This window comes from Castanea sativa, chromosome 11 (genome assembly GCF_040712315.1).
Source record: "Castanea sativa cultivar Marrone di Chiusa Pesio chromosome 11, ASM4071231v1".
NCBI classification, from domain to species: Eukaryota; Viridiplantae; Streptophyta; class Magnoliopsida; order Fagales; family Fagaceae; genus Castanea; species Castanea sativa.
In genome coordinates this window covers 891,803-908,291 of record NC_134023.1, presented here as the reverse complement: position 1 = coordinate 908,291, position 16,489 = coordinate 891,803, and the positions used below count along the sequence as shown (strand labels likewise).

At 32.9% G+C, this 16,489-nt stretch overlaps 1 protein-coding gene across 1 annotated transcript; it reads left to right on the top strand.

The window, feature by feature from the left end:
* Nucleotides 1-12,607: 12,607 nt before the first annotated feature.
* LOC142615873 (cationic peroxidase 1-like) lies at nt 12,608-16,176 on the top strand. The gene is made up of 4 exons (XM_075788790.1): nt 12,608-12,904; nt 14,171-14,359; nt 14,641-14,812; nt 15,555-16,176. The coding sequence occupies exons 1-4, from the start codon at nt 12,674-12,676 to the stop codon at nt 15,938-15,940; spliced, it is 978 nt and encodes a 325-aa protein (XP_075644905.1). The 5' UTR covers nt 12,608-12,673; the 3' UTR covers nt 15,941-16,176.
* The last annotated feature ends 313 nt before the right edge of the window (nt 16,177-16,489 follow it).

Here is a 16,489-nt window from a genome sequence, read left to right as displayed (position 1 = left end):
AAAATCTCCTACTTATGATAGTCTTCGAGTGTTTGGTTGTGCATGCTTTCCTTATTTGCGACCCTATAATACAAATAAGCTGCAATTTCATTCTAAACGGTGTGTGTTTTTGGGTTACTCTCTTCATCATCAAGGATATCGATGTCTTGATCAAAGCACTAGTCATGTCTATTTATCCCGTCATGTTATTTTTTATGAGTCTTCATTCCCATTTCAAGAGACCATTAACACTGTTTTTGCAGAGAAGGGCCCCCTGGAATCTTTGATACCTACACTAGAAATGATTCAACTACCTTCAGAACATACACCACCTTCTTGTTCTAGACCTCCACCCACTTCTCCTACTATACCTCAAACTCCTCAAATACCTACCCCACTAGACCCACCTATAGCTTCTCATCCCAACCCCACTATACCACCTACTTCTGCATCTTTCATTCCATATCCATTACCACCTAATCCCACATCACAAACTCTCCCAGAAAATTCCTCCCACTCCATGGTCACTAGAAGAAAAGATGGAATTTACAAACCCAATCCAAAATATGCAATGAATGTGGTATATTATTCTCATTTGATTGAACCCACCTGTTATAGCCAAGCAGTTAAACATGCAGAATGACGTCATGCTATGAGGGCTGAATTTAATGCCTTGCAATGGAATGGCACTTGGTCATTGGTCCCTTCTCGCTCAAATATGAACATCTTGCCTAATAAGTGGGTGTTTAAAATCAAGAAACGATATGATGGTACCATTGAGCACTATAAAGCGCGTCTTGTAGCAAATGGTTTTCATCAAAAAGAAGGGCTTGATTATACAGAGACTTTTAGTCCAGTTGTGAAACACTCCACTATTCGCATTGTTCTTGCCTTAGCCATTCATAAAAAATGGCCTATTCGACAATTGGATGTTCAGAATGCATTTCTCCATGGCCAATTATCTGAGGAAGTGTATATGTGTCAACCTTCTGGGTTCATTGATCCTAATTATCCACACCATGTCTGCAAGCTTCATAAGTCTCTCTATGGCTTAAAACAAGCTCCTCGACAATGGTTTCAACGATTTTCTGATTATTTAGAGGAGCTCGGTTTTTGTGAGTCTAAATCTGGTTACTCCCTCTTCACATTTCGTATGGGTGCTTTGATCATTATTCTACTTATTTATGTTGATGATATTTTGATCACAGGGAATAGTTCATCTCATATTTTCCAGCTTATACAGAACCTTGGGAAACTGTTTTCTATGAAGGATTTAGGTCCTCTGCATTATTTCTTGGTCTTGAGGCCATATACAGTTCTGGTGGTTTATACCTAACTCAAACAAAATATATCATGGATCTATTACATCGCACAAAGTTTCAGGATGTCAAGCCTATTTCTTCTCCTGCTCCTACTGGACATAAATTAAGCCTTTATGATGGAGATCCTCTTCCTGATCCTACTGAATATCGAAGTGTTGTTGGGGCGCTACAATATTTGACACTCACTCGTCCTGATATCGCTTTTGCAGTAAACCAAGTGTGTCAATTCATGCATCAGCCTACCACAACTCACTGGATTGCTATCAAAAGAATATTGTGTTATTTGAATAGCACTCCTACTCATGGTCTGTTTTATCAACCTAGTTCTCTACGTTTAGAAGCCTATTTTGATGCTGATTATGCCGAAAATCCGGATGATCGTCGCTCTACTGGTGGCTACTGTATTTATCTTGGATATAATCCCATATCTTAGAGTGCCAAGAAACACCGTACTGTATCTCGCTCAAGCACAGAAGCAGAATACTATCAATTGGCATATACTGCAGCTGAGATTTCATGGCTGCGATCATTGTTCAAAGATTTGGGTGTCTCTCTTTCAACTCCACTTATTTGGTGTGACAATATTAGTTCCATCTCTTTAGCCTCAAACCCGGTGTTTCATGCACGCACTAAACATTTGGAAGTAGATTACCATTATGTGCGTGATAAGGTTGTTCGCAAGGAGTTGGATGTTCGCTACATTTGTACTACAGATCAGGTAGCAAACGTGTTCACCAAAGGGCTTTCTTCTGCCCGTTTCAAATTATTGGCCAACAAGCTTATGGTACGCTCTTGTCCCATTAGCTTGCGGGGGTGTGATAATCATAAGGCTGATGTGTCTACTTCAGAGTCAAATACTGCCAGCCAAGAGTCCAAACATATTGCCATAAAAGAATCCAATTCAAATTCAAATACTTGCCAAACATAAGTCAACCAATATCACATCCCTTGATTCTAGCTGATTCATACTGCCAGCCATAAGTCAGCCAATATCACTCCCTTGATTCTCTCCTCCGTAGCACATCCCTTGATTCTAGCTGATTCTCTATAAATGTAAATCTGCTGTAATTATATTCTCTACAATTTAGGAAAGTTTGTCTATAATCTTTTAGTATAAATACAAAGCAAGACACGCCTCACTTGGTGTGGTTTTTCAACCCAACATAAACTCTATACTATCTATTCCTTTAATCATATCATTGTGTTCTTTATATTTTCACTGCTTTACATGATATGATTGTTTTGTGTTAACCTAGATCTGTATAATTTACCTAAGTTAATAACTTGGCTAAATAACTAGGTTAATCTGATTGTTTGAAGGGGTCTAAAAACGTACATATTTTATTCCTTTTCTGTTCATAGCGTTGAGTCGGCTGGGTTATGAGAAAAAAACATTTATTACAAGAACGTGTGATGTAGCTGGAACTTTTGTATAAATACATAAGAACTCTAAAGCCTTTAACTACCCAACAGAGCAATAAAGCCTTCTTCTTCTTCTTTTTCTTTCTTCAATAATCATTATGGCTCACTATTATTCTAGCTCAGCAATTCTAGCTACCATTAGATTCTTCCTCTTATTTTCACTTTTTGTAGGAATGTTCTCTACTCAATTGTCCCGTTTTTTCTATGCAAATACGTGCCCTGATTCCCTTACCACCATCAAATCAGCTGTAGACTCTGCAGTGTCAAGTGAACCACGCAAGGGAGCACACTTGCTTCGTATTCACTTTCATGACTGCTTTGTTCAAGTCATCTCTCTTTCTCTCTCAATACTGATTTAATTTGTTTAACTAAAGTCATATACTTTTTATTTTTTTTACATGAGCCTACTTTTGACACAATTTTATTAGGCATGAATCACAAGAAGTTACATACTTTTTTAAAAATATTTTTTATTTACAATTTGATAATTACAATAAAAGAGAGAGAATTTAAAGCCTAAACATATTCATTAAAACACAAAAATGTGCTGATTGAGCAATAAGGTTCTTCACACAACAGGTCACATAATTATTAGTGAAGAAAATTGTAAAAGTTTTTGTGTATTTAAACTAATTGATAGCCACAGGTATAGAATAAATTCGTGGGACCAAATGTCGCTAAGATGCCTGCAAAATAATTGTAATAGCTTCTTTGGGCTTAATGATTTAAATCCTACATCAAGAGGCTTATGGCTAACTTTGGCTAGCCTCTTATTCTTATAGAAGAGATTATATCAATTCCCGGTTCAAGACCATAACTTTGACAACCTTTGGGATTTATTCTTTTTTTTTTTTTTTAACCTCGATTTTAATGTGACAAAAACAAGATATATAGTGAATCTTTATCAAAGTTTTGGAATATTGTTTTTTTTTTTTCCACTTTTTTACCTTTAGGGTAAAAGGATGTGTGCTAAATCTAAATTGTAATTGGTCAAGATGTGATCCAACCTCAAAAGTCACTACAAAAAAAACGTTCTATAGCCGCGTTTTAAAAACGTGGCTATAGCTCAGAAAAACGTGGCTATAGCCTGATTTGGCCTACAGCTGCGTTTTTTTAGGCCGCGTTTTCATCCGTGGCCTCAAATCCGTAACTATAGGCCTAAGGGGTCTATGGCCACATTTTTTCAAACATGGCTATAGGACTGGCTCAATGGCTGCACTTTTATAAACGTGGCTATAGGACATACTCTAGCCACATTTTTTAAACGTGGCTATAAATCCTCAGCCTACAGCCGCATTTAAAAAACGCGGCTATAGACCCTTATATATATATATATATTTTTAATTTGATTACCAAAAATTAATTTTCGGTAATCAAAATTTTTTTAAAAAAAATTTAATTTTAATTTTTAAAATTAATGCGTTCAAATTTTAAAATTTTAATTTTAATTAAATTAAGAAATTCAAAACAACAATACAAACCCAGCAAATTCAAATTCAGACAAAAACCCAGAAAATTTCAAAATTAATCAAACACAACATGCCCACAATACAAACACAACATGCTCTAAAATACAAGAAAACAGTGCAAGAACACAAACAGAACATCTCCTTCAACAAAAGTACAAGCTCAAAAATACAAAAAGAGTCCATATGCTCAAAGCCAAAATTAATCAAAACATAATCAAACAAAAGAAAATAATTTTTGGCCATGGGTTAGAGAAAAATAAAGCAAACAGAGATCATTTTTTGCGGCACTTTAGCTTCATTGATTTAGAATCTTCAAGTCTATAGCAAAGAGAGACTCAATCTTCAGATCTACTGCAAAGAGAGACAAAGTTAAAGGGAACAAAAATGAACAAAACTCAAAGAACAATGAACAAAACCTCATATTTTCACAAACCCATTCATACAGCATCAGTGGGAAAAAGGGATTAACAGTGTGGGTCAGCACTTTTTGGATCTCCAGCAACATAGATTGATGATAGCATGCACATATGAGAAAGAGATTGAGAGAGTTGTAAGATTAATATGAGAGAGCTTTTTCATTTTTGTTTTTTGAATGATTGAGAGAACTACTATTTTTTTTGTTTTGACGAGAGGGAGTGTCTGAGATTTCGTTTTGAAATCTTCAGTTTTTTTTTTTTTTTTTTTTTGGGAATATTTTGGAATATGCCATAGAATATTCTAGGAATATTCTATGGCATATTCCATTTTTTGTTTACGTGGAAGTCGACCCATTCAGAACTCCTTTCTTTTTTTTTTCTTTTTTTTTTGGGAACATTTTGGAATATGCCATAGAATATTCTATGGCATATTCCATTTTTGTTTACGCTGAGGTGAACTTGTTTGGGTTTTTTTCCCTATAGCCACGTTTTTAAAAACGTGGCTATAGGTCCTTTAAAAAATATATATATTTGGCTGGACCTATAGCCACGTTTTAAAAAACGTGGCTATAGGTCCTCCTTTAAAATATATATATTCGGCTGGACCTATAGCCACGTTTCTAAAACGTGGCTATAGGTCCTTTAAAAATATATATATTTGGCTGGACCTATAGCCACGTTTTAAAAAACGTGGCTATAGGTCCTTTAAAAAAAAAAAAAAAAAAAATATATATATATATATATATATATATATATATATATATATATATATATATATATATATTATAGCCACGTTTTTTAAACATGGCTATAGGTCCTTTAAAAAATATATATATTCAGCTGGACCTATAGCCGCGGTTTTGCAAACGCGGCTAAAAAAAATGTGGCTATAGACCCGCGTGTTTTGTAGTGAGTAGAGAATTTTATATTTAATTAAAAGGGACGAAGTTTCCTAGATATTACAGTACGGTAAGAACAAAGTTTATTAATCGTAAATAACAATTGTTTTGTCATTTCGTGGAGTGACTAAAGTCTTAGTTTAGACTGTTAAATAAATGTTAATATCAATTACTTTATTCCATAACTTGGACATCATAAAGTGAAAGAAAACGAATGGACAGCGAAATGGAGCTGTTTTTCCCTCAAAAATTTGTGATTTATTCACAAACCAAAGCAAGGCATATTTTTTAAAAGAAAAATGCTTGTCTACCTCCTGGGAAGCTTAGCCCTCTCACGGGGAGTAATTCTTACATGCTCCGGGAGCAATGTTCCCTCCTCTCACATGAGGGGTGAGCCCCATCGTGGAACTCACATGTGAAGTCCACCCCTCATGTGAGAGGAGGGAGTATTGCTTCCGGAGCACCTAAGTTTTTTCCCTCTCATGGGCACAAGTGGTCAAATCAGAACAAATTGCAACAACACAAACTGAGTTAAGGCACTAGAGTTTGCCGTTTGAGTGTCCATATATTTTCATCGCTCTTCGTTATTTCGTGGTTTGGCAGATAATATCAAAATTAAGGGCATTATTGCTCGAGTAATTTAGTTTTCTAGGGACAGAGAAGTGAGTATGAGATATATCAAAAGACCATTCTTTTAAATTCTAGTAAGGCCAATTATATTGGCTCTTGATAATTGGATCGAGCACACTACTCAAGTCCTATAGCATCAGAAAGCTTTATGTCTCTAGGATTTATGGTCAATTTATTCAGGCTGTCTATTTTATTGACAGAATGTACTCAAGAAACAACAAACTTTAAAATTTCTTGCATTTAGTTATGTCTATTTGTTATCCAAAGTGTCCTCTTCAATTCCCAAGTATTTTTAGTTGTGTTTTAAGTATTTAGTCATGTTATTGAATTTTATTATATGTTTTGATCTTGAAAATGCTAATTGTGATTAATAATTGGAGGGTTGTTCCATGCAAGTTGGTCTAGTATAAGTCCTACTTCATGTATGTATGGAAATCGAAGAGTGAATATTGACTCAAGGAAGTCAATACCGTACCGGAGGCTGTACCGGTTTGGCCAGCGGTACGATATATTTCGGGTACCGGTCAATACCGGTGTACCGTTTCGGATTTACCGCAATTTATATATATATATATATATATATATATATATATATATATATATGAATTTATATAAATAATTAGAACTTATTAATCTTAAAACATAACTTAATATATTTAATTAAAACTTAAATTCCTATTTATTTTGTTTATGCTTCTAGCCCATGTCCAAGCTATTTTAAACCTCTATCCAAGCCCAATATTTTATTTGACTACCCAATAAAACTTTCAGAGCACAGAATTGATATTGAATGATAAACAATTTCCCATGAAACAAGAGTGGCGGACAGCTATTGGAGTAATGTTTGACTATTTGTACAATTTCTTATAGTTCCAAGAAAGCTTTTTAACCATTCACTTCAATTCAAAAATAATTACCCATCACGTGAGGGGTCAGTGAGTCTGCCAGTCACACACTCACACAGCAACCAGCACTTAAATTAAGACCCGTGTAAAACAAAAATAAAGAAGAATATAAACCAGAGGAGCAGAGCAAATGAATAAGAAAAAGACGACGACGAAGAAGAGAGATAGATCAACAAGGTGAGGGTGACAAAGAAGCATGTTTACTACGTAGGCAACGTGATCGGCGCTAATCTAGTAAGTTATTGAGAGGAGGGAGAGCGACTTTTAGTTTTAGATTTGATAGTTAACTCTTTTTTGTTTCGGTCCGGTATGCATTTATCGGCCGGAATCCGGTATTTGCTCCGGTATGACCGGATCAACCCGGTAAGACCGGTATTTAATCCGGCACGAAACAAAGGCATTTCTGTACCGGAGTAGGTGCCGGTACGAAAATTACCGGTCATACCGGCCGGTACGGTACGAGATTCACTACCTTATTATTGAGTGCTCCTTTGGCTTTTGAGAAGAATAATTTTTTTACTATTATCTTTCAGTGGATTTATATAGGTGGTGAGTTTCTTGCTTTATATCTCTTAGGTGGATTCCTTCGAGTGTTGCACATTTCTATCCTTCATTTTGAATCCCTTGGGTCCTTTGGGTGGTGAGCTTACTTATCCTTGTGAGTGTATACTAATGTTGAAGCACCTCTAACTCGAAAAAAAAAAATCTTCGTGATGTTGAAGTGGCTGATTTATGGATAGAAGTGTAGCAGCTTCAGCAGAGTCTTGAGCACTTTATAAACTTTTTGAGCATGGTGATTCACGTCATGATATTAAGAGTGCAATTTCTTTTAGTGAAAATGAAAATTTTGAACCCTTTTTTCCGTAGGGAATATCCACGAATTCCCAGATCTATAAAATGCAAAAATAGAGAAAAAAAAATACGAGCTAAAAAAACAATCATACAAGACAATATATGTGGTTCAGCAATTTGCCCAGCAATGTCCAATGAGTTGCAATGTTTTCACTAATTTCAGAAAAAAATATAAAATATGGTAGTACAATTTTCCTCTCTCAAAACAACACATCAAACCCTAATATGAAATAACGGTCTTTATATCCTACATGGAAGATTCACAATGGGCCTATCAACCCAAGATTCCTCTCCATGGACTAGCCTCAAAAAAATTTCCATTAAAATTGTAACACTTTTATATCAGATGAGATCATAATTCAGATCAAACATAACTAGGCTTCACATAGTACAACATTTACCGTGCTCAATGTCAAGCATCAAGTGAAGAGTATTTTCCTCAATTTCATGCTTGAAGGAATCTGGGAATCCAATGAGATCGATTGGATGTGAAAGTAGATATTCCCTAGTTTGAAGGGATAATACAACCAGATAGATCTTAATTGGCTATACTCAATGGAGCAAATCCTTGTTAATGAGGATGTATAGGATTTAGATTTAGTGCAATAGACCCGCTTAATCACTGACAAAAAGTTCAACTTTTTCATCTTTTACATCTTCTAACATTTTTTTTAAACCTCTTTGATCTAATGGTTGATATTAAAAGTAACATTCTTAACTTTTGATCAGAACCATTAAAAATGAATTGTATCGTGCAATAGTTTTAGCTATTGGGCTACTGCACCTGATCTCAATCCAAGATGTATAAGATCATCACATAGTAAAACTTGTTGCGATGAAGTTGAAGAATATTCTTCTTTGTGGTGGAAGAATCTAAATTAAGAACAATGAGGTCATGAAGATGAAAGCTGAACTGTAACTTGGGAAAAGACGGGCAAATAGCCTAAAAAGAGTTTTTGCTGGACAATTACTAACGAGATATACTTTGCTTATAAGTTTCCACATTTTCAAGCAAAAAGATACGAAAAGAACAAAAATGAGTAGATATCTTTTTCCCCTCTTAAGTTTGTATAAATGAGTAGATATCTTTTTTCTTTTTCTTTTTCTTTTTTTAAAATGAAATATTCTATTAGGGAAGTAACCATGCGAAAGAGTGTATACTTGTCTATTGCATTTATTAAAACTTTAAAAGAAAGTGTCATTTTTTGAAACATTAGGAAAATGAGTGTCATTCCATGAAACCTCTGGAGTAATCTAAAAAAACAACAAAAACAAAATCAAACTAACAAAAACAATAGACATAGGTGTAGCAAGAATCTATCAATATTCAATATTATGTTCTACTACCAAAAAAAAAAATTGTTCCATGTTCTCTTAGCTATATCAACACCCAACCACATAGATACAGTTAAAATCCACTTACATTTTTTAAAAAAATTATTCTTATAATTGAAAATAGTGAATCAATTGGGGGAAAATAGTAAATGAAATTATATATACATTTTTTGATCCTAAAATTTAAGTATTTTTTAGAGCAAAATTTCTCTCTAAACTAAATTAAAGAGAAATTCTTCAAATCTTTCAAACTCATCATATATCTTATTATTAGGAGTGGATTTTGAAAATCTAATCGTTAGATTGCATGTTTTTTATGCTCTTAACGTATTTATCCACTACAATAGTTCTGGTATATTGCGGCGGGCCAAAAACCCGCCACAATAGGCGACTCATAGCGGCTTTTTTTGTACCCGCCACAATAGGCCCGCTGCAATAGCCTAGTTTTCTTGTAGTGATCAAATTTCTTTCAAATTAGATGTTATTTACTATGTGATTAATAAACTTATTTTTTCTGCATAATTTTAGATCATAAGAACTTGAAATTTAAACATTTAATTAATGACATTGCAATTAATTTTTTATTTTTAAGAAATTTGTGCAAGCAAAAAAGATATAATAAGAACATGCAATCTAACAATTAGATTTAAAATTCATACCTTAAAAAAGATATAGGAGGAATTTGAATTAATTTTTTTTTTTCCAAACTAGTTTGAAGAGAAATATATATATATATATATATATATATATATATATATATATATATATATATATATATAATTTTTTTTTTCTTTTCTTTTCTTTCTTTCTTTTTAATCCGGTGTAAAGAGCTAGAGGAATTAGTAGTTTGTGCACGGCATGGCAACACTTAAAGGTGGTTGACACCTTCATATGATATCACCACTTGAACTTAAAGGAATCGTTAACTGCAACAACAAAAAAAAACAAAAAAATAAAGTTTACTTATTTATTTTAGTGTATCTAATTGGACATCATACCAGAGGTCAATTTCGATTTGAAAGTGATGCAATATTTTTCTTTTTCCAAGATATGGTTCTTCAAATTCCCTATGAATTAAGTGGATTCGGTCATATGAGTGTCTTTGGCATATGCAACTAGGCTTTCTTTTTTGGGTTACTCTTTCACTTGTTGTCACATTATCCGTCTTGACCACAAATCGTGACCCTCCTCTACATTCTCAATTATTGCACTATTGCAAGCATCTCCTTCTCCTGGACCACGCCTTTCAGTTAATTTTGAGATGTCTCTATGGCCTAATTAAATTCTTAAGAGGTCAGATATAACTTTTAAGACCCAAACTCTTAACTCTTACATAATTATATGTTTTTTGAAAAATTATATTTGGATATATGGGGTCATGGCTCGTCCTTCTCTTAGTCAAAATATGGGTCTGCCTACGCATACAAAGTAAGATAAATAATATTACATACACAAGCTCATCTCCAAAAATCAAGATATTAATAAACTGCATGGCTATTTTGTTTTTGGTAAAACATGTTAAGGCAATAGGCTTCATGATAAGGTTTGGTTATTATTTGATTATATATGGGTAAAACGTGTCTTGTTAAAACAAGATTTTGTTTTTTGAGAAGAGTGTTAAAACAAGTTGATTCATTTATAGATAAACTCCATATATATATAATCTATTTTGAGTTGAACGCGTCTAACTCCTTTCCATGTGCATGGAATAATTATAATGCACACTGCGCACACATATTTGAATCATTTTACAACGTAGAAAATGAAAACTTTGAATGTGGTCTCTACATTTAATGCTAGCAAACAAATTAATAAGTCTACCACAATAAAAGCAAAGCGTGTGGGGTTCGGCTGTACTGGTGGCCGTGGAAAAATCTCACTCCGGCCGTTCTTGTTTCACATTAGTCCAAGTGTATAAAAAACCATATATTCATCACTAGACGTATGAACAGAAAATGGATAAAAGCCAATCTTTTATTAAAAAACTTATTTATTTTTAAGAGAAAGACAAAAATAATAAGAAAATGTGTAAAAGTTATAACAGTGGTGTGAACTAGTCTATTTCCAAAAAGAGTCTTATACCAAAAAAGGAAAAAATGAAAAAGAAAAGTGGTGGGCTATTTTTTATTTATTTAATTATTTTGGATAGTTTTTGGCGGTGGATTAATAAAATAACACTATATCCTTCAATTAATTTATTTCACAAAAGCACACGTGTGTTTTTGTGGAAAAATAAAATAAAATTAAGGCGTAATACTTTTATTAACAAAAGACGAAGCAGATTTCTCAAAAAAAAACAAAAGACGAAGCATGACTAGATCACAGATAAGCCCACGGTATTTTTTATTCCGCTTTCAGTATCTTTTTGGATCACTTTTTGATTCTTTGCAACAGCGGAATATATACTAGTCTTCCAAAGTTATTCATTTATATAATGGGTTCAATGAAACCAAGACTTTTTTTTTTAAAGGAAGATAAATAAGCGAATTGAGTATAAATTCTACGTAATATATAGTATTTTAATTTTAAGTTTGTGAAATAATTGAGTTGGTAATTGAAAACTAAGGATAATATATGATTGGATATTATTAGTTTGTATTTTGTAGTATTGATAGCTACCGCAGCCTTTGCCAGCCATATTCAACAAAACTCATTTAATTTTAATTGTTTTTGGAGAGTAATATACTTTCATAAACATGTCAATTTTTTTATTTTTTTATTTATTACGGGTATCAAATTTGAAGTTTTTGTTTTTTGTTGACTTCTTCCCCTATTGGAACACAACTTTTGTATAAACAATCACTTTTCGTTGGTCTAAAGTTTTGACTAAAGTACTATAGGACATTTAGAATCTTCCGGGAAAAACTCTAATGAAAAAGACCGGCCAATTATTGTCTAGTAATCAAATAACGATTGCTTTATACACACACATGAGCTTAAAAAAACAAGAAAATCTTATATAATCTACCATCCTAATTGAATTCCATTTTGAAATGGATCCAATTCATATTCCAAATTACATGTTATAAATCTAAATGTCTATCGAATATTAGATTATTTAAAATTTTATATATGATAATGCTTTATGCATTATTAAATTCAAGAAATAAAAAAATCTTAAATGTGAAAGGATATTATCCATTAAGAATGAAATAGAGAGGATGTATTCTCTTGGCTCCACTTACTCAAAAGAATGTAATAAAAATGTTTATAGTATAAATTGTACACATATTTATTGCATTTAAAATATATATATATATATATATATATATATATATATATATATATATATTTTATTCCAAAGGTTTGACTCAAGAGCATGAAAAATGCCATGCAGGGAGATCTGCTCTTGTATAAAACTATAAATACACGAGAAGTCTAGTGCATTAACCACACAACAAGCTAGAAAGCCTTCTTCTTTATCTGCTTCTTTATATCATTATCATGGCTCCCTTGTTCCCTGTCCCATCAGTTCTCACCACCATGATTAAGTCCTGCCTGCTATTTTCACTTCTTGTGGGTATGGTTTCTGCTCAGTTGTCCTCAACTTTCTATGCAAAATCATGCCCTAATGCCCTTTCCACCATTAAATCTGCTATAGACTCTGCAATATCAAGTGAGGCACGAATGGGAGCATCCTTGATTCGCCTGCACTTTCATGACTGCTTTGTTAATGCAAGTCACCTTTAACTCTTTTTTTTTTTTCTCTGCGTGTGTGTGTTTTTCCCCTTATCCATTATCTTATTTACAAGTACAAATGTTTGCTTGTTTTGTGTATATGTTTTATATTAAAAGGTAATATTAGGAATACAATATTTTTTTCACGTGAACTTGTTAATGTGTAGCGTATTATTATTAAAGCAACATCACTTTTAGTTAAATTCATTATTAACATTATTTTATTATGCATTAATCACAATAAGTCAGATCAACTGTTGTGAAAAAAATTGTAAAAAAAAGAAGTTATATTGCTGAATTTATTTATATTTTAATGGATGTAGAAGATGTGTCATGGTAATATTTAGATTACACAGTATTTTACCATTCAAATCAGCTATTTGGCAGTATGAATATTATTACATGTTTTTGCTGATATAGGTTCAAGAACAAAGTAAATCCAACGTACATAGATTAATGATTAAAGTGGATTAGCATAGCTTGCACAACAATACTTTCAATCATTTATACTGTCTTACTAAACAAATCCATCTGATTTAAAATTATTCTTGAGGAAAATAATACTCTTCATTTGAAATGAATCTACTTCAGTCACCTAAAAATGATTTTCTTCTTTTTAAAGTATGAGAGACATTTGGGCCCTTTGCTACAATTTCACCATTTTTTCGTTTTTTTGGTCTCAAGTACGTTAATGGGTTGGCACATTATTGGCCCGTTGGGTGTCTTTTTGTATAATTTGAGAATCCAAACCCATCAACTCTATCTACTCTTGAGCTCCCGTGAATACTGATGGGTAGGTTTCCTAGAACCTCCCTTTTGTCTAGTCCCAACGAAACTTGTCCTTATTCAACCCCACCCCCCCCCCAAAAAAAAAGTTTGTGTTTAGTTTTGCTTGTCTGGGCTTTTAAAATATTATTATATTTGATTTATTTTTCGTATTTGTTATATACAGGTTTTTCAAATACATGTAGTATATTAATATTATTTACAAGTCTTTGTCCTCTTTTTTGAGCCTTACCTATTTAATTTATTTTGCTTATTTGTCATATATTAAAGGCCCATATATAATATAGTTTCATGAGCCATACAATAAAGTCATTCAAATGTTATAAGAAACGAAAATTATAAATTATTAAATTTCATGGAAATGGGAGAATGATTCTAATTGAATATATAAGAAACTAAACTATATATTGTGTCAATGGAATATGACCCTCTCATTTTGTGGAAAAAATAATATGTTTATATAACATTTTGTAACAGGGATGTGATGCATCCGTACTCTTGGACAAAACAGCAACTGAACCAGGGGAGAAAAATGTTGGTCCAAATCCTTCACTAAGGGGATATGAAGTAATAGACACTATCAAATCTCAATTGGAGAATTTATGCCCCGGTGTTGTATCTTGTGCTGATATCTTAGCCGTTGCTGCAAGAGATTCAGCTGTTGCTGTAAGAAAGAACTCATACTTTTACATTATTTATTATTTTTAACCCATAATATTAGGTGATCTTGTGAGTAGTTTATTTTCTTGAGTTTATTTTTTAAAAATAAACCAGAGAAAGTTTAACGTTACATAGAAAAAAAAAAGTAACATTTTAAAATACAGTATATAAATCAAATAAACTAAATAAGTTAAAAATAAGTTGTGGTTATAGACCAGAGTTTGTTTATTATTAAAACCTTTTTTTTTTTTTACGTCATTTTAATCATATTATTGGTTTTAATTCAGCTGAGTGCACCTAGCTGGTCATGGACTGTTGATTTGGGAAGAAGAGATTCTGCCACAGCAAGTTCTGCTGCTGTTACTGGCAACATCCCACCTCCAACATTAGATCTTAGTGGCCTTATTAGCGCCTTCTCAAAAAAAGGTTTCACTGCCAAAGAAATGGTGGCTCTATCAGGTGGGTTCAAACCTTAATTACTTTGATTGTAGTGTTTAAAGTCTCGTATAATAAGTTCTTGTTTGACTCAATTAGTAAAGTTTCTAGTGTTTCACTTCAAAGCACGGGACCAAAACTTTTTGTCTAGGGCCAAGACTAAACAATCATAAGCCACTAATTACTGCACTAGTGAATTTTCAAATATCAATTCAAGATTTTCTTCTCCAATTGTCAAACATAAAGATAATAAATTTGTTTGTTTTGACATGTGTATTAGATTTTTTAGATTAGATTACTGGTACCACATATTTGACTAGAAGATTTATGTTATAATATTAATCTAGCACTAGTTGCGCTCCTCATGCAAATCCTACCTATATCTAGTTGGGGGAGCTCTAATAAAAAAAAAGCTTTGGGGTCCTATATATTACCTATTACAAAAAAATATTTTAACATATTTGGGGCCCCCTACTGTTAATGTAGTTTTGCCCCTATGAATCTACTTACCACACTTTATATGAAACAGAAAATTGGACATATGACAAATAAAGTAGAGCAAAGAACACATAATTTTTATCTTCTTATGAATTAAGGAACTTATGTTCAAATCATACAAACACAAATAAATAACTAATTAATATCTGGAAAATGGATGGTAAACCCTAATGATTAATAGCGGATGCTATTTTAAATTATAAGATATCTTTAAAAAAAAAAAATCATCGTATGAATGACACTCACATCATTCTTATACTTTGTCTAGGAATTCACTCGGTCGGCCAAGCAAGTTGCAGAAACTTCCGAACCAGGATTTACAATGAAACCAACATAGATTCCTCATATGCAACTTCATTGAAATCAGTTTGTCCAAGCACTGGCGGTGACAACAATCTTGCCCCTCTAGATGTAACTACTCCAACAACCTTTGACAATAATTACTACACGAATTTGATAAACAAAAAGGGTCTCTTGCACTCGGATCAGCAACTCTTTAGTGGAGGTTCTACTGATTCCATAGTTACCACTTACAGCAAAAATGTGGGAAACCTCATAAAAGACTTTGCCAACGCAATGGTGAAGATGGGAAGACTGAGTCCACTCACAGGCACAAGCGGCCAAATAAGGAAAAATTGCAGGATAGCCAACTGAGTTAAGGCACTAAATCGTATGCTGTTTTAGTGTCCTTTTTATTGTTCTTCACTCTTTTTGTGGTTGAAAAAAATAAGGACATTATTGCCCGTTTGAATTAGTTTTCTAGTGTCAATTTCGAGTACAAGTTCAAAGAAATATTGGTATGTGTATGACAAGAATTGTCCATCATGAATCGTGTATTCTCGGATATTGGCTCAACTGGAGTGATTAAATTAGATTGAAATTTTGTTTTACGGCTTGTGTTCAATTTTAATTTTATATCGACACCACGTGAACAAGTGACAAGGAGTATCAATTTGTGTTGATGGATGAAATTCATATCCTTTTTTTTTTCCCCTAATTCAATATTTGGGATTAGGAGTTTTAAATTCTAAACATCTTTATTAAAAATGTTAAGAAGTGTTAGTTGATCTATCTATCATTGTGTATTCATATGGTTTTCTTATTTCTTTTAATAAAAAAAGTAGCAACTCTATGTAAAAACCTTCTATCACCAACATCAGGGACAGTGACACGATCTCACCCATTTACATGGGTTTAGCCCAA